Source organism: Otolemur garnettii, unplaced genomic scaffold, assembly GCF_000181295.1.
Source record: "Otolemur garnettii isolate 467f Iridium unplaced genomic scaffold, OtoGar3 scaffold00029, whole genome shotgun sequence".
NCBI lineage: Eukaryota > Metazoa > Chordata > Mammalia > Primates > Galagidae > Otolemur > Otolemur garnettii.
Window position 1 is genome coordinate 1398977 of NW_003852424.1, and position 26010 is coordinate 1424986.

At 47.9% G+C, this 26010-nt stretch overlaps 1 protein-coding gene across 2 annotated transcripts in view; it reads right to left on the minus strand.

The window, feature by feature from the left end:
* ALDH1A3 (aldehyde dehydrogenase 1 family member A3) overlaps positions 1-24296 on the minus strand; it is a 34831-nt gene extending 10535 nt beyond the window's left edge. Inside the window, exons 1-9 of one of the 2 annotated variants that reach the window (XM_003788631.2) lie at positions 24136-24296; positions 18707-18811; positions 16415-16555; positions 11573-11702; positions 11255-11316; positions 10184-10312; positions 8363-8476; positions 6229-6331; positions 3671-3855 (exon numbers count right to left, since the gene is read on the minus strand). In XM_003788631.2, the coding sequence (XP_003788679.1) occupies positions 3671-3855; positions 6229-6331; positions 8363-8476; positions 10184-10312; positions 11255-11316; positions 11573-11702; positions 16415-16555; positions 18707-18811; positions 24136-24234 (1068 nt within the window). In that variant the 5' untranslated portion in view covers positions 24235-24296. The remainder of the gene's footprint in view (positions 1-3670; positions 3856-6228; positions 6332-8362; positions 8477-10183; positions 10313-11254; positions 11317-11572; positions 11703-16414; positions 16556-18706; positions 18812-24135) is intronic. The other variant, XM_012804438.1, reaches the window with a different exon arrangement.
* Between the last annotated feature and the right edge of the window lie 1714 nt (positions 24297-26010).

Sequence of the window (26010 nt, forward strand, 5' to 3'; positions counted from 1 at the left end):
AGGCCTTAGAAGTAATGAGAAAAATGACCAACAACACAAAATGAAAACAGGCAAAGCAAATGCACATTTGACAAGAAAGGAAATATAAAAGTGTTCTTAAGATAGTATAAGATCTTCTACCCTCATTATAAAAGATATACACATACATTAAAACTAAAAGAGAGGGCCCAGCACAGTGGCTTACACCTGTAATCCTAGCACTCTGGGAGGCCGAGGCAAACGGATTGCTTGAGCTCACAAGTTTTTGCTAAGCAAAAGTGAGATCCTGTCTCTACTAAAAATAGAAAAAGTGATGCAAAAGGATTGCTTGAGCCCAAGAGTTGGAGGTTGCTATGAGCTATGATGCCACGGCACTCTACCCAGGGCAACAGCTTGAGACTCCATTTCAAAAAAAAAAAAACAAAAAAAACTAAAAGAGATATTACTTTAAACTCTCAGATAGGCAAAAATTCATATTTTGTTGGTGAGGCTGAGACACAGACAAGCTTATAATATGCTGGTAAGAATGTAAGTTGGATCATCCTTTATGGACGGTAATTCAGTAATGCTTATAGAAATTATAATGGTGTTCCCATTTAGCAACCTCACTTTGGGGAGTCTGGTCCAGGGATTTCCTTGTGTATGTGTGTAATGACATACTCTATGAGCTTGTGTGTGATTGCAAATGCCTATGTTAATCAGATGTTATTTAAATTCTCATGTCTTCATGCAGCAGAATTCTACGTACATATGAAACAGAATGATGTCCCCAAGCACTGGAATACAAAGCTCTTCAAGTTTCTTGTTAACAACCAATAAACAAGGTAGTGCAAAACAGTAAAAACACATCAACTTTTGTGTAAAAAATAATGGAAGGAATCAGACAACATAATCATATTTGCTAGCATACACATAAAGAAATCCTGGAGGTGTGTATAACAAACTAAGAACATGGGATACCCAAGGGAGGAAGGGTAAGAACCAGGTATATGAATGGGTGGGAGGGAACCCTTTCACCATAGACTTTTTCATGTGCTTTGGGTTTTGACCCATGTGTATGTCCTCCCACACCAAGAAAGGAATGAAAACAATTGCAATGGATCCAGTAATAGCTCAAGGGTCTCTCAACTTTTCTCTAGGTAAACCAAGTCTAAGGTTAAAAGTTCAGGTGTTTGGTTGGATACAGTGGCTTATGCCTGTAAACTCAGCACTCTGGGAGGCCAAAGCTGAGGTGGGAGGGAGAATTGCTTGAGTCCAGGAGTATGAGGCCAGCCTGAACAACACAGCAAGACCCCATCTTTATAAAAAATAGAAAATATAGGTGGGCATGGTGGTACATGCCTGTAATCCCAGCTATTCAGGGAGCTGAGGCAAGAAGATCACTTGAGCCCAGGAGTTTGAGGTTGCAGGGAGCTATCATGACGCCATTACACTCTAACCTGGGTGACAGAGCAAGACCCTGTCTCAGGGAAAAAAAAATTTTAAAGTTCCAGGTCTGACTGAGCCTCTATCCTACACCTTGGGGGTCAAGAGGGCCAAAAGAGTTTCATCAAAATACAGGTCTTGACTGGCTGCTGGCCATGTTCTGCCTGGAAGACTCCATCTGTCCTATAGGCAGTGCCGGGTCCCCATGGAAACCCCATTCATCCAAACTCAACACTCCTCCAGTGAGTCTGTATGAACACATTGTTTAAATCTAATAATCCTCTATGCAATGTCAGCTGGTGCCTTACAGTACAGGAAGAAGGACCTGCCAGGAAGTGAGATGACGCAGTAGGGCACACCACCAGAAACAAGGAAATATGGCCCCCAAAGGACTGGCCCAGGGTTGCGCTCAGCTCTCGGCTAGGAGGACGCTGCCGGATCCTGCCCCAGCCAGGTGGCCTGCATAATGTTTATGTGCCTCATTGCTCAGTTGCCAAATAAACCTGAATGATTCTGGAGCATTCCAGGGAGCGGCTTGCCTGCAGTGGACACGGATCTAGGTCACTAGCTGTTTTACAGGCATGAGACAGACAGTACTATTTGGACAGCTGTAAGTCCTCTCCAAGTAAAATCTTATTACCGTAGATGAAAAAGCACTTTGGGAGAAAAAAAAAAAACAAAACTCCACAGTGTCCTAAAATAATATGCAAAGTTTGGATGGCTTAGTGAGCTTTCAAAAGGACTCCAAGCAGCAGCACAGGCACAGATGAAATCAACACCCCTTCAGCCTCAGACTGCTCTCTTGGAAAAGATATGTGTATCTGGCTTCAAAAGTCAGGACTGCAGGACTTGGAAAGAGACTTACAAATAATGATGGGGTAAAAAGGCTTCCTTGGTGTGGAGATCAGCTCACATGTTTCCCACTGCTTCTGGATGAGCTTTAAAATCATGGAGGATTTGATAATGACTTGTGGTCATGTTTGTGTGCAGATCTGAAATCCAACCAAGCCCATCAACCTTGCGTCACTGGCCACTGGGTTTGGGGCTGAGGCCGGGCAGGCCATGGCTAGGGATGTTGGACATAAGCAGAAGTATGTCATGTGGTATCAGAGCACATGGGCTGGGGCAAGTGGGGTAGGTGCTGTAGCTAGAAGTACACCCCTCATCCCCATCCAGAGTTCCCCTACACGAAATTAAACAAAACTGATCAACGTGGCCTGAAGTCTCACTACTGTCACCAAGATCAGAAAGCCTGTCATTGAAGGCTCTTCCCTTTTAAAAACAAAACCTACTTTTTACTAAGACCTCCCCCTAGGTGCCAAGAAATTATCATAATATTCATCTATGACTCCCATTTTCCAGATGAGGAAACTGAAGTATGGAAGGATTTTTGTGATTTTTTGCAAGCCATAGAGCCAAACTGGAGCTCAGATCTGGGGCCTCCCGTGTACATGCAGTGCTGACGGAGTGGGGAGGCAGCGAGTTCCTTGGATAGACACCAGTGGGTAAGTCACAACTTCACACGACTCAAAATTTCATGGCTATGGCAGGGCTTTGGCTAAAAGCAAAGTGGGTTGCTGTCGAGTCCATTTCAATAATGCATGGGATGGTCAGGCTGCCCTCTTTTAATGTTTATCCATCTGTTTCACTTCACAATTAGCAAGAAAGTGATACAGGATGTGCCCTTTTAAAGAGGATATTAAACCTTGTGGTTATGATCATTTTCATCCTGTTCTTTCATGCCTTTCCATACCAGGCCTCCAGAGATGTGTTCCTACTTCCTGGAGGCTCATCTCCATCACCTGAGTCTTCCCCTTCTGGGACTCTGTGATTTCAGATGGTTCACCTTGACATGTTACACATGTGCAGGCCCTGGCCCTGCCTGCACTCTGTTGCCTCCTGCCAGGGTTATAGCCCCTTTTCTGCACTTGGACCATCCATATGAGATTTTTCTGCCCAATGCTCTCTCCCGGGGGCCAGGTGGCACAGAACAAGGATGGCACTCTGGGAGGGCTGGAGGGTGCGAGCAGATGGCCTTCAGTCATGGGAATGGCTCCAACCCCCCACATCTCTGTGTGTGCAGCTCTATTTCAGTCACCCATGGGGACCTGATGAGTCTGTACTATTGATCAGCTTCTGAACAAAATCCTTAAGCAGCAAGGCAGGTCAGTGTGCCTTCCTTTGAGAGAGAATCTGCACAGGGCTGCAGGACTGCCTAGTTCAGCCGCCAGACCAGCACATGGGTGCAGACACATGAGTAGGTTACCTGGGGCCCCTGCTCAGTCCTGACATCAAAGGGGTCTCCCACGGGCCTTTTCTTGGCGTACTCCACACTCCGCCTGACAAACTCTGTATAGACCTGCTCCTCCACGAACACCCTGGAGGCAGCCGTGCAGCACTGGCCTTGGTTGAAGAACACTCCCTGATGGGCACACTCCACTGCCAAGTCCACTGGAGGGGGAGGGGTGGCGGGCGGGAGTGAGAGGAAGCGATTAAGTTGTTAGAGCAGGATTGGCAACAGCTGCAGCTCTAACTGCGCGCGCGCGCACACACACACACACGCGCACACACACAGAAAACAGGCCCCAGGATGGCTGCATTTTGGAAATTAATTTTGTCCTCAGCATTTTCCAAATGGAGAGACAGAGAAAAAGGATTTTCAGGTCCACCAAGTTTGGGGGTAGATCTGCTTCCTGGCTGCAGGACTTTTCAGGACCTTCAATATGCTAAGGAAACAAAATTACAGCACTCCCCATGTCACTTGCCCATCAAACCTGCCCCTTCCCTTTTTCTGGGGCACTAATGTTAATACAGAATAAACTTTGGTAAGTATTGATGGAGGACAATTGTCAAGAACTTTTAAAGGAACCATAATTTTCCAACTTGAGTAAAAGAAGTGCCTTGTCATGTAAGGTAGCAATACTATGTATGAATTAAAAGGTTTTTTTTTCTTTGTTTTTTAAAGAAAATGCACTGATTCTGCCTGGGGAGGGCTGAATCTGAATTGTAGAGCTAACACTGAATTAAAACCAGCTACTAACATGGAGCTAGAGGATGCTTAGAAAGTAAGATCTTTGGGATATGCTTAATGGGTAAGAATAGGAAGGGGCATTTATGGCTGGTTTTGCAGCAGCCCCCACCCCCACTCTAGCACTTAAGAAATGCAGTTTCCTGTGCACAGAGCAAAACGCAGGGCCCTGCTGGTTAGGCCCTCCATGGCCCTGCTGGTTAGGCCCTCCATGGCCCTCCCTCAGGGCTCTGGGCATTGGAAAGTGACCCATTCTAATTCCATGGGAGCAGCTCTGAGAGACGCTGCCCTTGGCTTTGAGAATGAGCCATTCAACTGGGGGGTGACAGCAGGACAGTGTCATAAGGTTCCTGGCTTTCTCTGTATCCCTGATTCCTGTGGTCAGGCAGCTCAGGTGCCAACTAGAAACTGCCTACCCCTCCAAGGCAATGGATTCATTTCCTGGACCCTGATAGGAGCCGAGGGTGGCGGCCAAAGGGGCAAGGGAATAGTGGCTTGTTACCCCTGCTGCCTGGGTTGCCACTTGTGTCAGGATGTAATTTTGTGGACTGGCACTGCCCCAATGAAAAGTAGAAGATGGCTACATAGCATGTTTTTATGACTCTTGTAAGTAAAACCAAGCCCCAAACAGAACGAGTCCTGTGCTTTAGCTGCAGTTTTCCTCTGTGGGAAAACTCCTGTGCTTTAATGGCAGGCATGAAAACAAAAACCAGGCATCCTAGCTCTTTGGGGTTGGAGTTTAGTATTCCAAAGATGGTTTGCAGTGCCAGAGCTGCTCCACATAGCCCCAGAAACCATTTGCAACCCTAATGGTGCTTCCACAAGGGAGCACCAACCCAGGCAAAAACGGGCAGTCCCACCCCGGGCCCCACTCCCCTCGCTTTCCTGGGAGCTTGTTTCCTCTCATGTGCTGTCTCCCACTGAAAGCCAGCTGCAGTGAAAGGAACTGATAGCAGTCATTTATACCTTAGTGAGAAATTGTGCTGGCTTCATTTTTCTCCAGGATATTTGTAATTCCAACCTTATCTGAGTGTGGAAAGGAAGGCTTTATTCTCCAAGACAGGGATTTCTGGACAGGTGAGGGAGGCTATTCTTTAAGGTGAAGGTGCTTCACAGTCTTTGGGAAGTCACACCTTTTGATTGCTGACCCTGTCAGCAGGTGAATGAATGCCAAGTGTGGCTCTTTCTGCCCTCTTTCTGTACACGGCAGCCAACAATAGCATGTGTTTTAATATTGTGTCATACAGCTCTAGCAAGACACAGGCTGCTTCCCAGCTGCTGGGCAGGTTGTTTTCCCAGGAAGAGGTGGTTCAGGCAGAGAACCAGACTATAAGGGATTTGTAAGGATCAGCTTCCACTGTCCTCCTCTGATTTGACAGGCCTGAGATAAACAAGGAAGAAACATCTCAACTTTCCAGAGAGCATGAAAGCATGGGAGGCAATACTGGCCTGGAGGGCCGAAGGATGACAGCCTGGGGGTGGGCAGCCCCCACCCTCCCCCAGAAAACCCTGGAGGAGAAACTCTGCAGGGACCAGAAGGTAAATTTAGTTCTTAGGGGCAGGAACAGGCAGTCTCTCTGGCTGCCACCTAAGCCACATCTTTCTAAGGAAGCTTTCTGTCAGTAATAAAATCACCTGTCTGCGGGTAGCTGACCACAGGCAGATGACCCAAGGTGGGAGCATGCCCGGGTGTGGGCATCTCCCTCTCAGTTGATTCTCAATTGGGGCCAGGAATTGGGGAAAGATTGATGGGTGCCCTGGAGGCCCTGCACAACCCAGAAGGGGAAGAAACTCACAGTCGGCATCAGCGCACACAATACAGGGGTTCTTTCCCCCAAGCTCCAGTGTCACCCTCTTCAGATTGCTCCGAGAGGCAGCTTCTTTAACCAGCTTTCCAACCTTCAAGATCAAACACAGACCAGAGTAAACCTCAGACCTGGCTGAACTTGGCCCAGATGCACACACAGGAGAACTCAGGATATGCAGGAGGCAGTGCTGCCACCCACCTCTCTACCCAGGTGCACTTCCCTCTGCTGGCCTTGCCAGCATCTTCACCCATAGCAGACCTCAGTGTCCTGGAGGCCTTTGTCTGACTGCTGCACTCACAGGTGTGGATGGGAGACTCTGGAAGGCCCTACAGCTGGCTACTGGCATTGCTGCTTGCTCACCTGTCCTCCCTCCTGCCCCTCTGAGCCTAGCTGGTCTGGCAAAGGGCTGAAGGGACCAAGGGGTGAACCTTTTACCTGAAGAGTAAAAGGTTCAGAGTTTTAACTGAAACTCTGAAAGCCCAGCAGAAGAGTCTGCCTGGCTCTCTGGTATAGTCTGAGGGAGGCTCTAAGGCAGGTGTCCTCAAACTACAGCCCGTGGGCCACATGCAGCCCACCGAGAACATTTATCTGGCCCATCGGGTGTTTTTGCCACCACCGCCTGTCCTGCGTAGCAGCCGACTCATCCTGGGGCCCGCAGTCCAGCCCTTCAATGGTCTGACGGACAGTGAACTGGCCCCCTGTTTAAAAAGTTTGAGGACCCCTGCCAAAGGTTAGAGAAACAGTGAGTGCAGCTGACCTTCAGGATGATAAGAGCCAGCTCTCTGGAAATGCCCCCTAAGACTGAGGCTCCTGCAGGCAGGGAGAGAATTGGTGCTAGGAAGTAACAGGAATTTCCAACCCCTGAGTGTGCCCGTCTGATGGGCTTCTCTCCCACTGTCCGCCATAGCACCACAAGGTGTGAGTGCATTTAAGAAATCAGCAAGCTCATGGGTGATGGCCAGAACAAGGTCTGCCATCACTGTGACAATATTTGTCCCCAAGGACAGTGATAACATCCATCAGGGCTGCAGGAGGGGGCATGGGCTCCTATCTGAACCAAAGTAGGAGGAAGATGGGGACGCTGAGGCTGACTGCATGGGAAGTGTTTCTTTGTTTCTGTTTTAAGTATAGAGAAGTACTTTCTCCCTAAAAATAAATCCACACACAGATGCATGTAAACTGAAGGGGGAAGAAAAGCTTTAGCTCCTCTCACTCCAGAACCCAGGACCCACCCCAGAGGTAGCCAAGGCAATAATTTCTTGAGATCCCTGAGGACAATTTATGCTTCTACACACATACACTTTTACTAATGAGATCAGATTGTGGATAATTTCCTACAGTTCATGTTTTTGTGCTTCACTAAGAGATCATGGTCTGCATTCCCCATTGTAATGGCTATAAAACAATTCACAGAATAGCTACAAAAGACTTGAAATACATCCCTGCAGGCCCACGAGAATATTTCTCTAAGAAATTTCTTTAAAATGCTACTTCTGACTCAAAAGTTTTTCACTTTAAAATTTTTGATGGGGACTACCTATTGCCCTCCACTTTAGGGACAGAGTCAGCGACTGCTTCCTTCCCAGGTTCCCCATAAGCCCATGTCAATGTTGACTGATCTGACAAAGGGAGAGTGTGATTTTCACTCAAATTCACACTTCCCTGATTACCAGTCAATTAGGTTAAGCTTACAGAACATTCAGTATTTCTCTTTGCTGAGGTTCTCATTACCCCGCCCTTCAGTTGGGTCTTTTTTGTTTTATTATTGATTTGTAGGAGTGCTTTACATATGAAAGATATAAATTCTTGGAGAGCTAAATCATTACAAGTGTTTTTCTCCCAGCTTGTTAATTATCTCTTAATCTTAATTATGATGATGTTCGCTGTACAGATATTTTACATTTTTATTTTATCTTATCTCTCATTCTTTTCTTCTGAGGCTTCTGAGTTCTATTTATTTAGTTTGGAAACTGGGCCAGTGACTTCTTTTTTTCTGAAACATAGTTAAATTTAGAAGAAAAATGAACCATATTTGACCCTGTCAAAGGAAAAGTTCATAAGTCTCTAGTCTCCAATAATGCATTCACTATGAATTTTGCCAAAAATGCATGAGAAGGGTTACCTGTGTGGACCCAGTGAAAGCTATCTTGTTGATCTGAGGGTGAGAAGAAATTGCTGCTCCCACTGTAGGCCCAAATCCTGGCACGATGTTCACTACACCTGGAGGGAACCCAACCTGGGAGGAAATCAAAATGGCATTCAGATGAAGAAGAGGGACCATTGTCTGCCACAGATGTTTGGACAGAGAGAGCCATGGCTGTGTGATGTCCTTGAGCTTAGGCCTGGGTCACTCATTCACCCCAGGACTCTACCCACTTCTCAGATCCCCTGAGAGCAGACCTGGGCTCATCTTCTGCCGCCAGATCAGGATGCAGGCTGGGCTGGGGTGAGGTGTCCACCCCTCCTTCCAGGCTGAGCTCCTCACCCCAAAAGGGGTTGTGAGCAAATGTATAATGATGCTGCAAGGTGTCTGTGGCCCTCCTATAGTATTTGTATGTACATGTGTAGGAGAGCACCATTCTGTATATGTGTATGTATATGTGCACACATGTGTATGTATGTATATACATTCAAGTGTGTATTCGCATATATATGTGTTCATGTTTGTGTATGTATATGTCAGTTATGCATACATGTGTGTATGTGACAGTGTGTATGTGTGTGAGATTGTGTGTGATGTGTGTGGCAGTGTATATTCGTTGAGAGGAAGAGAAATACCTTGGTCACAACCTGTCAAGTTCAAAGCCACCTACAAAAATCCTTCTTGAGCTTCAGGTTTCATTTTTAAATTGACCCCATTAATGTTCCAAGTGGAGACAAAATATCACTGCCTGAAAGTTCTCTGCTCATTGACCCAGGGTCCCAGCTGGAGCTGGCTCTTCCTGAAGGTGAGGCTGCCAATTTCTTGCACATTTATGCCTCATATGTTAGACATACTGAGCCTCGTCATTAGCCAAGAACACCACAAAATAAACAAGGTGGAGGATGCTATACCTCACCTGTCCTGTGTCTCACACTATGCATTAGTTTTGAAAGTCAAGATTTTAGGACCTGGGCTTTGAGTCTTTAGTTTTATAGGCATTATTTTTAACAGTTGTAACTTGAGAATCTGTAAGTGTCATCAAGGTGATTTAATCACATTCTCCATGGCCCATTGAAAGAAAGTGGAAAACTGGTACATTATCCAACTGTGAGTCTGAGCACTACAGGACCTGCATTTCAGCTGTCTCAGCCTGGCTGAGAAGTGAAATGAAAGGATCTTTTCCTCTGTCCCACTTTTCTTTTTGTTTCTTCTTCTAAAGTTTTGCTACATAGAAGCTGAGATGGGATAACTGAAATATGTTGCCAAGTATGTCTGAAAGGAGGTGTCCCTTTAGCCTGCTGGTTCCCTAAGTTGTGGCTGCCCCAGGGAAGAAGATGACTGCTTGCAGACCAGGGGGCATTGATGAGGAGGCACCTGGGGCACCTGGCATGGATACAGCTACTCAGCTACAGCTGGCAAAGTCACCCCAGCAGAGAAAAACAAAGCATTTCACACACCACCAATGCAAAACCCAAATAACCTCCCAAATATTTGGCTCACCCTTTTGGGTGACCCTCCTGCAAATTCTCCAGACAAAACATTGGGTCCTAAACTATAGGTTTGAGCCCATAATGAGAGTTAGGTGTTCTCATCAGGACCACTGGGAGGAGTGGAGTTTCTTCCAGTTTGGTGACCACAAGCAGGAGAAAGAAAGTGCCATTGCCAAGCAAAACACAGGGAGTCATTCTCTTCCCACTCGACTGAGCAGGATGCCACTGTCCTGTCTTGTGACGGTGGCCTGGTTCCTAGGAGTGGGAATGTTATCAAGAACACACAGTATTTTCTTTTTGGACGTCTTACCTCTTTGATCAGAGAGCCAAGATACAGGGCGGTGAGGGGCGTCTGCTCTGCCGGCTTTAGGACCACAGTGTTCCCACAGCACAGGGCAGGCGCCAGCTTCCATACCAGTAGCAGCAGGGGAAAGTTCCACTGCAACAGAGCACAAGGGTCTTGGGGACCTGGGTCCAACTCCCCACCCTCTCCCATGTGCCCAAGGATACCTCTGTGGAGGACATTCGCATGTCATGGGATTGGGGGCTTAAGGGGAAACACAGAAGTGTTTAGTGATGATCAGAACTGATCCCTGCACAGTGCTTCTTAAACTGCATTCTGGGAGGTGCCAGTAGGTAGCCTTTGCAAGAAGGACTTTGCCGTATGTGTACTACTGTCCCCCTTAAAACGTCTGCTGGAGGGGCAACATCCTCTTTCCTTCCACAGAGCACTTTTTCTATCCTCACTTCACACTGCCACCTGTCTCCCCAGCTCCCTGCTCAGCTGTTGCTACAGTAGCCAGGAGGCTTCCCAAAGAGATGGGCTATATCACTGCATTCCCTGGGCACCTATAAGCATCCCCACTGCTCAATGAATTAAGTCCCAGGCCCTTGGCAGCCCAGGCTGCTGGGAGCTATCCCTCGCAACCTGTCACTGGTACTCACTCTCTCCCTGCCTGAGCCTTCCTGTTACGTTTTTCCAAGTAGCCTGGCTACTTCCACACCCTTGGCCAGGCCAGATGAGCTGGATGGGCTGTAGCTTCCTTGCTGCTTGGAAAACCCACTTTCTTTTTGTACAAGTCTTTCTTATCAAGATCCATTAAGAGACCACTACCCTGGGGGTGGGGGCTGGCTATTCCTGACCACTCTGGTTGGAATCCACAGGGCATTCCATTGCCCACCTAGAGCCAGGCCCTTGAGAGCAGAAATGGAGTTTCATCCATTCCCCAGGCCCTCAAGCACAGAGTACCATGCCACCGAGCAAATGCTCAATCAATGCTGGTGCAATTGGATAAAAACACACCAGAAATTGGTTCTAAAGGACACAGGGCAGTGAGGTGAGGTCTTCATAGAATCTACTGAGAAAAGCAGCCATACTTACTGGAGTGATGGCCCCACATACGCCGATGGGCTCATGCCTGGTGAAGCACACAACATTATCATCTGGAAGAGGGTTATAGGATGGGGAAGGACAAAATCAAGGTTGAAAATTTCAAGTAGTAAAAGGACAAAGAAGAAACACAGACGCCCACAAAGGTACCTTCTCTGTGTCTTATCTATTACACAATTAAGTGATTTGAACTCAGTTTCAAAACTGAAGTTGCTTAGAAGAATCAGCACAGTGCTGTGCAGATGTAAATTAATGAGAAGACAGAGCCCCAAAGAGACCCCAAAGGAAGCTACAGCCCATCCCGCTCACCTGTGGGGATGGTCTTGCCCTGGATCTTATCTGCCCAACCAGCAAAGTATCTGAGGGTTTTAATACAGCCCTCCAGGTCGATAAAAAAGGCATGAAGGAATGGCTTCCCCGTGTCCATCGTCTCCAGGGTCTGTGATGACAAAATGACATCCATTTCAGATACGGCTCACTTTTCTTTTTCGTTTGAACAATTTGTTTAAGGCTAGGAGTGGAGGGATAGAGGGGGACTGGGGGACTGGGGGACTAGGGAGAGAACACAGTCCTAGGACATGGCTCTCTAGACCTTACAGTTTACTGGTCTCTTCAGAAATCTCTCAGATTGTAAGGGCATCTTTTATTTCAAAACACATAGAGCAGGGTAGGGTGGGAGCCACAGCATGTGCACGCATCCCCCTTAAAGACCTGGGTTGGAAGGCTGATTGGAAGGGCTTGCTGGGAGGGACACACGTTCATGTCTGGTTTCCATATGAAGCATGGTGGCCTCCACTGTGTGACCCAAATACACATGTTTATGCCTTCCCAGGAAGCTCTCTGAGGTTAGCTGGCTTCAGGATGGCTGGACATGGGCTGGATTCCTCTAACAAAAGAGAAAGGGAAGAGTGTACTCTCCCATGGTGGCTGGCCAGTGTGGCTATGGAAAGTGACCGAGTCCAAAAGGGTTGCTCTAGGAGTACAGCAAAAGATGTGATCCCTCCCTGACTGCCGGATGTGAAGTCAGAGGGAGCAGCCTCGCCCTGCTGGTGAGGGAGGCCATCACCCAGAGCCAGTGTGCAACGACTCAATGGCAGGGATTCTTTGCTATTTCTAGCCTGGGTGGAAGAGAAACCCTTTGTCCCTCAGACAAGTGGCCCCAGTTGAGCCCAGCACTGAAACCTCCAGTCATCCGTCTCTGCAGGAAGTGGCCATCCTGACACATAGCCCAGGGCTAGATTCTTGCTAAAGAGTCAATGGAGTGAGATGATGACTGAACAAGGGGGAAAGGCCCCTCCTCATGCCCAGGACTAACCCCTGGGCACTCCCACATGCTTCACCCCTGAGGTGCAGACACTTAGGCAATCAGAGCCCAGTGGTTAAGCCAAGGCCACCCAGCTGCTCAGCAGCATGACCAGCACCCAGTGTCCAGCCAGCACAGTGATCCCTCTTTAGGCCAACTGCCCCTGGACGTTTACTTTTGGACAGACTTTCCCACAGGGACAAGCCACATCCCCTGCAAACAGGAGGCAACCATTTGAAATTAACTCTAGTTAAGTGGCCTTGGGTAAGTCCCTGAATCTCTCCCTGATTCAGTTTCCTTATTTGTGAAATGAAAATAATAAGGGCAGTGACCACATAGAGCCAATGTGACAGCAAAAGGAGTCAATATACACAGAGCACTAACACAGTGCCTGCCAGCAGTGAGTGCCGGCTAACTGTGATGGTTATAATGATTGTCATCATCTTCCCCTTAACACCAAAGAGGTGTGTGGCTTCGCCAGTCTTCACCTGGGGACCCAGAGGACAGGACTGATCTGGGTCCAGGGTGTATGTCCCACACACAGCAGCTGTTATCAGTGACCAGGTCAGGCCAATGTGACATCAAGTGCTCCATACAGTTGGCTTCTATTGATTTGCATTCTGAGTTGGAAATTTTATTTTTCTGGAGGAAACCTAGCAACTGCAAATCATGCCAAAAGGTCTCCAGAACGGTGCTACCTCAGACAGTATCTGCATATCTGTCTGAGTTTATTCTTGGCCCTTTTCTGGAATTAAATGAGAGATGACTTCTGTCTCCAGTCCTGGCTTACCACCTCTGGCTGGGTGATTTTGGAGAACTTACTTAACCTCTCTGAGTTTCAGTTTCCTCATCTCTGAAGTGGGGTAATAAACACCACAGTTAATGCCTGTAACAAGCTGGGTACATGGTGAACATGTACAATGATTGACTACTTTTTTTTTTTTTAGAGACTTTGTCACCCTTGGTAGAGTGCTGTGACATCACAGCTCACAGCAACCTCCAGCTCTTGGGCTTAGGTGATTCTCTTGCTTCAGCCTCCTGAGTAGCTGGGACTACACGCGCCTGCCACAATGCCTGGCTATTTTTTGTTGCAGTTTGGTCCTTCAGTATATGGGGCCGGCGTCCTACTCACTGAGCCACAGGCGCCGCCCAGATTGACTACTATTTTATTAATTTATTGTTAATTTGGACAAGTTTTCTCACTGGAGTGACAACATGAATTTGCCAGGTTGGTTTTATGCAATCTTTACAAGCAAAACCTAGATCATGATAGGTTTAAGCAAGAAATTCTAAGGAAGGGAGGGAGGGAAAGAAAAGAAGAAGATTGAGTACACAGGACTGAATCTGAGAAATTGAGTGTTAGCTACTGATTAAAACCATTATCTTTTAAACAACTTGTTATCGTGGCTCTATCATGAGTAAACCACAGCCATTCCTAAAGTTTATATACTTTAACATTTTTAGAGAAAAATATACCTTCTGCAAAATGAACATATTATGACTCCCATTGCTCCACAGCTTCAGATGAGTGGGCCAGAAATGGCACCGAGGTTGACAAGGATAGTGACCAGGGACCATTTGGAAGACCCCCAGATGAGCACCCTAACAGCTACAGTCTAGGCACAGGGTGACTCAGCAAAGGAGAGAAACTCAGGGGCCACTGGATCCACCACATGTTTCCAGGTTCAACAAAGAAGAGTAAATACGCAGCTTTGTCAAACCACTGAGCCGGCAAGGGAACACGCCGCATGGAAACTCCAGGAAACCATATCAAGGTGGAGAGTGAGGGTGCTTTCCTCTGATGTGGTTGGAGTTTTAAAAACCGTATTTGCCAGTAATTCTCTTGCCCCTTTCATGTTGTGGCAAAGAGCTGGATCTTATTTCTTGTGGGCAGCAAGGTCCCAATGCCAGAAGTGATTTGCTGGGTTGCTTTCTGAGTGCCTCCAGTGTGCTGTGTCTGCTATGAAAACACAGTTGTGGCAGGACAATGGGGTGAGCTCAAGATGAAGGTGGCTTTGCAGCCGCTGCTCCTACAATGATACTATGAGGACAGGGTGGGGAGGGGCGCCCAGGGCACATCCTCTGTAGCCTGCTATTAGTCCACATGGACATTGCCGACTGATGAGCTCATGCTGGGTGAAAACAGAAATGTTTTTGAAAAAGCCAGTTTGGCAGCTTGAGGGTTGAGGCTGGCTTTCATCGCAGGAAGAGACCGGAGGCTGCTCAGAGAGAAGTGCTCGCCCGGGAGGGAGCTACCCTAACCTGGTGAACATGTCAGACCAGGGAGGAGGGAAGGTGAGCTCCAGTTTCTGTGCCGAGGCACACACAAGGAAATGCGCCCCAGAGCTGTGCCTGAGAGTTACTCCACTGCCAAGAAACACATTCAGGGACAAAAGCAATTTCAGTTTCAGTCCTGGCTAATACTCTCCTTTAAAAGAGTGGCCACTACTGCTTATTCCCAACACCAGGAAAACCATTTTTCCAAATTGAAGGCCAAAAAGGAGATTTCCTTCCCTTTAAACTGTGCCTTAAGGTCTGGAATGAGTTTTCAAAACAAGAGTCATAGCTGTATAAGGACAGAATGCTGGAGATGCTAAGGATCTCAAAGCCAGAGATGGCCCCATGATGTCCTCTGATCTCCCCCGCAAGACCAAAGGAAGGTCTGAGGATCCTCTTGAATAATGCATCAGCAACTTATTGATGCCTTCACAGCCAACCCCATAGTGTACATCATCCTGCAGCTGAGGAACTAAGGTATGTAGAAATGACCAGCCAGCAGGAGGGAGGAGAGCCCAGGCCTTCACACAGCATTATTGATAGCTGCTATTATTAATAACAGTGATCATCTATTTAGTGTTTCCTACACATCAGGGACTCTATTATGACTTTTATGTGGATTGTTCTCACAATATTTAGATAACATTTTTATGAAGACATAAATCTCAGAGAAGTTAAGCAGCTTGTTCAAAGCCACACAGCTAATAAGTGGCAGAGGTGGGATTTGAACCCAGGTCTTTCCTACTCTGAGATTTCCTATAACCAGGGTATCCTGCTCTTACCACTGGTCTACACACACTTGACATTGCCCAGTCAGGGATGATAGAGGAATAATTTTAAGTCATATGGGGACATTTTTTTCTACATTAAATGGGGGCATTTATTTTAATGAGTAGTTAAAAAAATAAAACCAACACATTAAGCCAGTGATGTCATAAATATTGGTACTGAGGATGAGGCTAAACTTAAGTCTAAAAGGCAGTTAATATAAAACAGGGAAAAAAAGAGTTAAGTAAGTGTATGAATGTCCTCAGTCTGAGAACCATGATGTGGCTGAACTTTTTTTTTTTTCTTTTTTTGAGACAGAGCCTCAAGCTGTCGCCCTGGGTAGAGTGCTGTGGCATCACAGCTCACAGCAACCTCCAACTCCTGGGCTCAAGCGATTCTCCTGCCTCCACCTCCCAAGTAGCTGGGACTACAGGCACCCACCATAATGCCCGGCTATTTTTCAGTTGTAGCTGTCATTGTTGTTTGGCGGGCCCGGGCTGGATTCGAACCTGCCAGCTCAGGTGTATGTGGCTGGTGCCTTAGCTGCTTGAGCCACAGGTGGCTGAACTTCTTACAGGCAACTTCTTGGTCATAAGCTGAGCTGAAGGGGACTTCAGAAGGAAAGGAATGCAATCCAGGGACACAGACACCTGCCTTCCACCTGAGAGCTTATCTCAAAAGACAGAACAGACCCACAGTCACACAAAACCACAGTCCTCAATCTTTCCTTCCATACCCCACAGAGACAGGACTCTCTGTGAGGCTGGCTTACCCCATACCAGCCCCCATGTGCGTGTACTCACAGCCAGGATAGCACGGTCCCTCTCTACAAGGTCAGCCAATTGGTGCAGCAGGCGGCCCCGGCTAAGGGCATCCATCTGGCGCCATGGTGAGCCCCTCTGGAAGGCGGCCTGTGCAGCCTCCACGGCCCTGTCCACATCAAGCTGAGTGACCAAAACAATAGAGAAAGGATGTTGTCCTTTGATATGACTGCAGGTTGGGACCACCTGGCTGTCAGTTATAGAGAACAGTAGGGTAGTGCCTCTGTCTTGGGGTACAGCCAAGGAAGCAGGGGTGGCAGACACGCTGCAAACTGTAGCAAGGTTTTAAATCACATGAATGCCTGGGGGCTTACAAGTGATTTCTTTCTTTTTTATGTCTTTAATCTTTTTTGGGTTTTCTATGGTGGCCAAGCATCAGTGTTCCTTCTGATTATAAAAAGCATTTAAAACTATTTTATAAGGTCACTGACCTTGAGTATTTTTCCTGATGACCCAAGTATGAAAAGATTTTCTATTTGCTAGCTCAGTTTGAACTCACACAAGCCTGCTGTGTACAAATTAGGTGAGCAGTGTCTATCTGGGCATTTTATACCTTTTGGGAGCTGTGGCCCCAGAGTGAGAATAGGCAGGTGGGGGGAGGTTCATGTGCGCTGCAGAACTGACCACAGTGGAGCATCCCACAGATAGGGAGGTGTGGGGATTACCATGGAGCCCTTTTTTCTCCCTTCAGCCTCACCTACTCCATGGGGACATAACTGGATCTTTTGTACACTCATAGAATAATTGCCCCATAGCCTTCTTTTTAACAAGACATGAAAACTGTTTGGAGTAGTGGTATTCTTTCTTTTCCCTGGACAAGGCTTATTCCCTGGGTTTTGAGGCTCTGGTTATTGGTGGGCTTTGCTCATCTCAAAAGCCCCTCTGTACCTCTCTCTGGGGAGGTGCAGCAATTAATGGACACCAGATATCAATCAGGAGAGACCCTCACTGAGATTCTGGGTCTCTAGAACAGCGGTTCTCAACCTACGGGTCGCAACCCCTTTGTAACAATGAAAATACATCACGGCATTAGGAAGGTTGAGAACCACTGCTCTAGAGCTTGCTTGGGGATGAGCAGAAGCTTTGGCAGGGGAGATATTGGGACACAGAATTCCTTGTTCCAGGATCTGGGGTGGAGACCAGGATCTCTCCAGCTGCGGGGGTGGGGTGGCCTCTGTCTCCAGGTCCTCAGAGTAATCACCCAGACCAAGGTAAAAACTCAAGCCTATGGAAAGTATCTCAAATGACCCCCCACTCCTAACATCTGTATGAGGCACTTGGGGATCTTCAAGTGGGAATCCCATTCTGTGTCACACCTTCCCTTCAATGCCCTCACATTTTGGTATGAGCTCCTTTGTGCTTTCTTTGTACTCAGAACTTAGCATGGATGTCTGAGGAAGGTCTGTACAGACAGGGCCACTGTGCACTACATACCTATGTAAAACTCATGGGTAGGATAAAACCCAAGCCCAAACTCTGCACACATCCATAGCCTCCATAGTGGAAGCGGGTGCTCTCCACTTACCTGCCCAGGCAGAGCCTGCCTTCTGTGCCTGGGCCAATATCAACAATACAAGGGTTAAGAGTGTCAGTCTAGCACCCCAGTGCAGGAAGGGAAGTTTACCTCTCCCTCCCCTCCTTGGGAGACTTTTCCTCCAGTGACACTGACATTCAAAGCAGACTTTATGGTCTTGAAATGTATAAAGGACACATCCAGAAGTCTCTTAGCTTCTATATCATAATACAGACCTTACACTAGCAAATAGGGACATAAAGATGATAGCTTTCCACGCTCATGTAAATTTCTAGTAGAAACTGGTGGTTATATGATGTTATTACTTCCCCCACCCCATCACTTGGGTAGCAAGTCTTTTTTCCTTCAAGTCTATTTTTTTTTTAAAAAGTGTCTCCTGCCAGAATGCTGCACTTGGTGAAACACACCAGCTGGAAATGCTTTCTGGAAAGATTCTTTAATGCCTCCAAGTTCAAATAATTGATAAAAACCTTTCCTTCAGCCATGTGACAAGGATAGCTGAGGTCATCCTTATAGATGGAAAAACATCTATCAAAGGAGAGTGACTTTCTGGAGAGGATCGTCCATAATCAATCCCATTCTGGGCCCTGCATCTGAGGAGCACACGCCAACTCGTGCAGCTACCCTGAGGGTGGGCCAGTGCTAAGAGCCACACCAAACCACTTCCTTATCTTTTAGTCATCTATAATTGAATTATGCAAAGGCAAAAAAAAAAAAAAGAAAGAAAGAAAAGAACCCACCTTATCTCCTTCTTCCACATCACATATTTTCTCTAGAGTTGAAGGGTTATATGTGGCAAACTTTTTTCCACTCTTGGATTCATGCCATTCATTGTTGATAAATATCTAACCAAGAAAGGAAGTGCACGGAATTAGGTTTAAATCAAAGTCATATAATTTCAACATGCTGAAGACCTTAGGTAATGTCTTGTCCACCTTCTTCCCACTGCTCCCCTGTACCCCCTCGAAGTTTTACAGATGAGACCTGGGGGCGGGGGGAGACATGCAGCACCAGGGTCAAGTGACCAACAGATCAGAGAGAGACTCAGGATTACAATCCAAGTTGTTGTGACAATAAAACTAAAGTCATTTAGAGTTTCATCTCAATGGTTCTTACTGTTAGCATTAACATGGATTCATGGATTCTGGGAATTGGATCCTATTTCCCCATAGACTTTTGGGGGAGTTTAAATAGCTTTATATACAAGGTGTCCATAAAGTCCGGACTTTATGACACCCTGTGTAAAAAGTCTTAACCAGTCTGCCTTTCCCTGAAAGGTAAGTAAGTGCTGAGCACTCCCTTCCTCCTCCCTATAAGATTGTCGAGGAACCTGGTTTATAGGAAGATCTCGCCATCACCCTTCAGTATTTTGTAATGCACATCAGCACACCCCTCCTCTGCATTCCCTGTAAAAATTGTATTTCCCTGTTGGGTTTGAGAAAAGCTGGTGTTAGAATACAAAGTTAAATATCTGTGTTAGAAAATTTCTAGGTCATATTGAGAGATATGATAAATAACAGTTTATACCCAGGAATCTAAGAAATAACCCACAAAAATTACTTTACTGAAAACTTCAATTATCTAAAACATAGCTAAGAATAAGAATGTTAAAGAAAAAAAAAAGATGTCATGAGCAAACTAAAAAGAATGTACAAAGTCCACGCATGAAATGTAGGTATTACTTACTGTTAGTTTATGCTAAGTTCTAACTACCTTAGAAGCACTGCATTAAAAGAGAGCGCTTTTGGAAAAGAACTAGGAACAGAGGAGGCAGATGATACACAAAACACATTCTGACAGCAGGGAGGTCCAGCTGCCCAAGGAGAAGACAGACAACCGGCTGCACCAGCTTGGGACGGCTTTGTCATCACAGCCCATCATGGCATCAGGAAGACCCCAGTCACAAAAATGACTAACAGAGTGGTACCTGTGGCTCAAAGGAGTAGGGTGCCAGCCCCATATACCGGAGGTGGCGGGTTCAAACCCGGCAAAAAAAAAAAAAAAACCCTGCAAAAAAACCAAGCAAACAAAAAAATGACTAACACACATTCCCACCAAATAAAATGCCATCAATAATTTCTTAGTACAGAATTAGTTCATTAGTTTCCATTTCAAAATCTATATGCAATAGCATAAATGGCTCTATTTTGCATTTCTTCCGAATTTTTTTTTTTTTTTTTTTTGCAGTTTTGGTGGCACTGGGTTTGAACCCACCACCTCTGGCATACGGGGCTGGCGCCCTACTCCTTTGAGCCACAGGTGCCAAATTGTTTAAAGGAAAAACTGCATCTCTCAAGGGCTAATTGCAATTACTGTGAAACTGATTCATTTGGAACATCTGACTCCCCAATTGAGGATAGATGAGAGAGTGAAGTTGTCTCCTAAGAGTGTGTCTTGGCTACATTCTTTGTATAGGGCTCTCTTGTATAAGTTCCACAGCTTATCAGGAAGGAAGGAAGGAAGCACAGCCTGCATCTGGTGGGGACCAGGCACAGAAAGCAGATTCTGGCTGGTCAGTGAGTGAAGAGCACCTGCCTGCAGTCTGGAATCCAGAGCTGAGAGTATCTATCACCTTTGGGACGAGCCCATGTAGCTTCTGGAAGCTCAGAGCCTTCAACGTGAGGCTGGGCCCCCAGGGAAGCACACGAGGAAAAGGCTGGGCTACAATTACAGGTTTATTCTTCCAGCTGAAACCAAATCCAAGAGTTCACTTTTGTCATCCAGCAAGTCATCACTTGGTAACAGAGAGAAATTAATAAGTGGGGAAGAGGAGTTAAGTTAGTGTGGGGAGGAAAGTGCAGCCAGGCCGAGAGGCCCATTTGTAGAAAGATGAAATTTCGTGGGTTAGATAATAGAGACTGTCAGTGAAAATTGCTGATTCTAGATCCTTCCTGGTATCAATTCCAAGGGGGAGGGAAAATGAGAAGGTGGCAGAAACGAATATAAATAAGGGGGCTGGAAACAGATTGCAATGATCGGATGTCTGCTATGCTTCATCCAAGCATGTTCTTCCAAAGAAAAGAATATTTGGTTGTTCATGACATTGATCTGCAGTCCTTTCTAACCAACAACTTTAAAAAATTCACTGTTTGATTCTAACCATATTTTCCCATCACAATGTTTCTAATTTACCAATTTTTTCTTTTTTTCTTTTTAGACAAGGTCTCACTCTGTTGCTGGGGAGAGAGTGCAGTGGTATCATCATAGCTCACTGCAACCTCAGACTCCTGGGCTTAAGCAATCCTCCTGCCTCAGCTTCTAGAGCAGTAGGATCTAGGGCCCTATGCCAGCATACCCAGCTAATTATTTTATTTTTTATAGAGACGGGGTTCTTGCAATGTGGCTTATGCTGGTCTCAAACTCCTGGCCTCAAGCAATCCTCCTGCCTCATCCTCCCAAAGTGGCAGTAGAGGTATGAGCCACCATACCAGACCTTGTAAATAATTTTGTAACTGGTTTCTAGTATTGATTTTTTTCTCCATTAAAACAAAACAAAAATACAAATGTAAGAAAAGTGCCAGTGAATGTGAATGTGGCCTACAGATTATGCTGCTATATTGTTTTAAACTCCCAAGCAGGGTAAAAGGTCTAGAAAGGAAATGTTGCCCTTTATTTGTGAATTGGCATAAAACAAACCTTATAGAAGTATAAAATTAAACTACATTGAGCTCTAGACAGAATTCACATTTTGCCAAAGGTACAAGGCACAGGTGAAGATGGCAGTCTTACCAGTGAACTGTGCTGATCCCATTTCTAGTAACTTCCATTGGATGTTGGGCTACTCAGCTAAACTCAAGAGGAATATGTTTTTGGAAAGGGAGATTTGGGGGAATTTTATTTTTCATAAAAAAGATAATAAAAACCTATGTTTTAATGAACCATAAAACCGTAAATTAAGAAAAACTCTGCTACTGGAAGAAATTTTCTAAAAAAGAGGTTCTCTAAATTGGAGAGGCCTTCTACCTTCTGAGATCTGTGTGGACATGCTGGAGGGGCCTGTCCCTCTCCAGAATCACACAGCTCAACCCTACAGGACTCCATGTCCAAATCTAAGGACAAATGAAGGAGTTTTGACAAAGTCATGCTGGAAGTTGGACCATTCTGGGAAATGGCCCCAGTGAGGCCAGGGCTCCATTGGCCCCTCTCTGGTGTGTCCCCCATTAAGGAGAAGCACCATGACTCAGTGTTGAAAACAGCAGACCATTGCTGGCTCTCCTGCTCCACCCGCTCACCCGCCCCAGGCCTCAGCTCTGAACTTCAGTTTCTTCGGCTTCTCCCCTTGGCAGGGACTCTCCTCTGCCTCTCCAGCCAAGGCTCCCGGAGCACTGAGCGCCTGGGTGCCCATCCTCAGCCACACAGGCGAGGGAGGCCTCTCCAGAGATGGGTGGGAAACAAGGACACAGCAGGCAGTGGCACTGTCCCTCATGGGTGAGGAGGGTGCGGCCTGGTGTTAGGCAGCTGGAGCCCTCATCTCCTGGGCTTATCTACTACCTTTCTTAGCTTCAATTCTATGCTCTTTCCGTTAAACCAGCAAGAAGGGGTGGCACCCCCACGGCAAGAGTCACTAATTACTACTCCACAAACCTTCTGAGATCTTCTTCCCTAAGGGCTACATTTATACTTTTAAAGGGTCCTAAAGAATCATAGAGAAGGAAATAAACTTTTCCTATGTGGCCAAATTGCTCTGGTAGGACTCAAAAATGGATAAAGCAAAAGGACAATGATGTATTTATTTTCTGGTTTCTATACTATTACAAACCCCTATACAACCAACATAAACGAACAAAAAACCCTACCACTACACAGACTAAAGCCAAGCACTGTAGGGTTAGGGTCTCAAAAAATTAAAATGCTATTCTCACCGTTCCCAGAATTTGTGTTGGAGTTTTCGCTCTGAAGCTGATACCACTAGGAAAATTACATTAAAAATAATTTCCTGCATTTACAGTGATGTGTCGTCTCTGTTGATTACAGTTAATTTAAATGTCATGTGATCAGAGGCCCAGCCGACATTGGGAATTAAGTGCCAAGAGACCAGGATCCAAAGGCCACACATAATGTCCTGCAACTTTCTCTACTTGATTAAAACTATATGAGAACGATAATTGCTACTTCTGAAAGTAAAATTGATGAGAGAATTTTCTAAGTGCTACGTCTGCTGCAGACGGGGGATATGGATTAAGTGGCAAAAACAACAAAGCCAAAGTTGGGAAAAGCGAAGCCAGTGGCGCCTGGCCTGTGCTCTAAAGTGCCCCATACCCACCCCAAGGAGGGCAGCGCCCCAAACAGTCTGGGGTGTGCTCCCTGGAGACGCTCTCCCGGCTCTCCAGGCTCAGGTCTCCTAGTCTTCCTCAGCCTCAGCTCTGAGGCCTCTCATCTTCCTTCCTCCCTTCTGCCCCAGGCAGGTGATCTCAGTGGCCTCCCAGACCACAGCGCATAGAAACAGAGAGCCCTGCACCTCAGCGGTGAGATGGCGGACCCGGGGCTCCATCCTTACCACCCGCGGTTGCCCAAGGCCCGGACCTGAGACCTTCCGGGAACGCGCTCCTCTCCTAAAAACACCAGGACCTTCTGGGCTCCAGGGCAGTTCGATCAGCGAGCACCTTTCTTTCTACTCGCCCTAGTTCTGCTAATAAGCTGGAAATAAGCTAAGCACAGAAGATGCCCGGTGCTTCTCACGTTGCTCCAAGGACCCTGTTTGCCACAGTCTCCCAACTGCGGCTCCCAGATGTGGCCCGTGCTGTGAAACACCCTCTCGGCCTTCTCTGACCTCCAAACCAGATTCCTCGGTCTCGGAAATCATGCCCAGGAGTCTGGGGGCACCGAGTTGGGTGCAAGTCAACGCAGCGCGCACCAACACTCGCGTTCAAAGAGGGCGGTGCAGGGACACGTCGGGGCTGCGCCGAGCCTGGCACAGTGTGGGCGCTGCTCGGCTTCCCTCTCTCAGCTTCGAGGCTAACAGCTTTGAGCCCCGCCATTTGCAAGCCCGCCCAGGCTGCTCCCCGCGAAGGGTACGGTTTCCAGAGGGCCAGGCCCGGGCACGGAGTCTCAGGTCTCGGGAGCGCCCGGCAGAATCCCAGTTCCCTGGCCCCTCACCCCCACCGCCCCGGGGCAAACTGCTCAGCCGCCAAGGCTGGCAGCCGTCGGGTGTGAGGGACGCCCACTTCACCTTGGTGAACTTGACCTCCAGGTTGCGGATGGGGCGCGGCAGGGCAGGCGGCTTCCTGTCCGGCTGTCCGTTTTCCACGGCCCCGTTAGTGGTGGCCATGGCTCCTCTGCTCACCCTGGCCGGAATCTGCGGCGCACCGGCACGGCCTGGGCGCTGAGCTGCTTGCTAGCAGGGTGACAGCTCCCCGCCGCTTTATGTAGCGCCCCACGCCTCTCGCCCGAGGGGGCCGTCTAATTGGCTACAGGACCGGAGGAAGGGAGGGCGGGCGGCGGGAGGGAGAGGAGGGGGCTGGCCCGCCTCACCCCACCCCGCCCGCCGCTCCTGCCGGAGCCGGGCCACCTCCGGCCCCGCCTGAGCGTTGGCTGCGCGGCCCGCGTGCTGCGGACTGCGGGGGCCACCGTGCTGTGCGCTCTCCATTCCAGCAGGCTGCCCTTGGACGAGCTCCCCCAAAGCTCCGCCGAGCCCCGGAAGTCCCAGGGCTCGGACGCAGGGCCGGGCAGGGAGTTAAGGAGCAGGAGCCGCAGCGGCCGGTTTTCTGCCCGAAGTCGGGCAATTTGCCCGCGGCACCTGCAAGCCCCTGGCCCCACCGCTCCGCGCACTCTCCCAACTTCCGCCGGCGCGCTGCGATCCGGGAATGCGCGCTCGCCCTGTGGCCTTGCGCAGTGCCTGGGGTCTGGGCTCAAGGCCGGGCCGTCCCGCGTCGCTGTACGCGTGACTGACCTAGGGTCCAACCGCCCAGTCCCTGCTCACAGGACAAACGCCCGTCGCGCTCTACCTGGCACGAGCTGGGGCAGCCAGCGAGGGCACCCTGAGCCCAGCTAACCCAGAATTTCCCCGCAGCCCAGGGGATTCAATGCCAAGGGTAGAAGGCGAAAGCAAAGCGTCAGACTCTTACAGCTCTGCGCTCCGGAGCCGTCGCACCACCGGGCCCCTGGCCTTCATAGGCGCACCCTGCCCAGAGTCTTGAGGGAATTTTCTAAATGCTGTGTGTGGATAAGAGGCATGGACAAGAAGAGCCAAAGTTGGGGAAGGTGAAGCCAGTGACTCGCAACCTGTGCCTCTAAAGTGCCCCATACCCAGCCCACCCGGAGCAGCACGCCCCAAACAGGCCGGGGCGTCCTCCCTCAGGAGACACTCTTAATGAATTAAAGTCCCCCTGATGATGGAAAGGTCTCGTACTGCTAGGACTGTGCCAGGAAAAGTGGTCAGAGTGTGGGTTGGGCTGACGGGCATCGGCAAGTCTACCCATCCACACCAGGCTCATTGACTCTGGTGAGTTCCTGAATGATGCCACCTCTATTCTCAGAAGCTCCAACCAATTCCTGGTTCCTTGTCCTCTCAGCTGGCCCCATGGCTCCCACTCAGGAAAACATTTGGGCAGATGTGTCATGCCAGGGCTCCTGGCTGGATGCTGAGCCCTAGTGTCCGAGTGTCTGGGCTCAGCAGGACCCACAAGGTCTATGGACAGGCCTTCCCTGCACATGGGCTGGACACCCAAGGCAAGTAGGTGGGCTGCAACTAGTGAAGTCTTTTCAGACTGAACTCCTATTTCAAGACTTCATCTGGGATCCTGGATGGGTGAACTTATGTCACTAGGTCTGAACTTAAAAAAAAAACAAAAAAAAAAAAAACCCTGAGAATTTGTAGAGGAAAATGTGTTAATAAAATAATTGCTGGATTGGAATTGTGTTCCTCTCAGGTGGGAAACAGCCTGCTTGCTTGAAGGTGGACAGCCATCACTTTGCTGGTCATAAAGGTAGGAATGAAAGCTACCTGACCTCACAGCCAAAGATACCCTGTGACCCAAGGCGTCTGGCCAGTTGTAATGATGCTGACTGTCTCACCTGCAGCTCCCTGAGTTGATACCCACGTGAT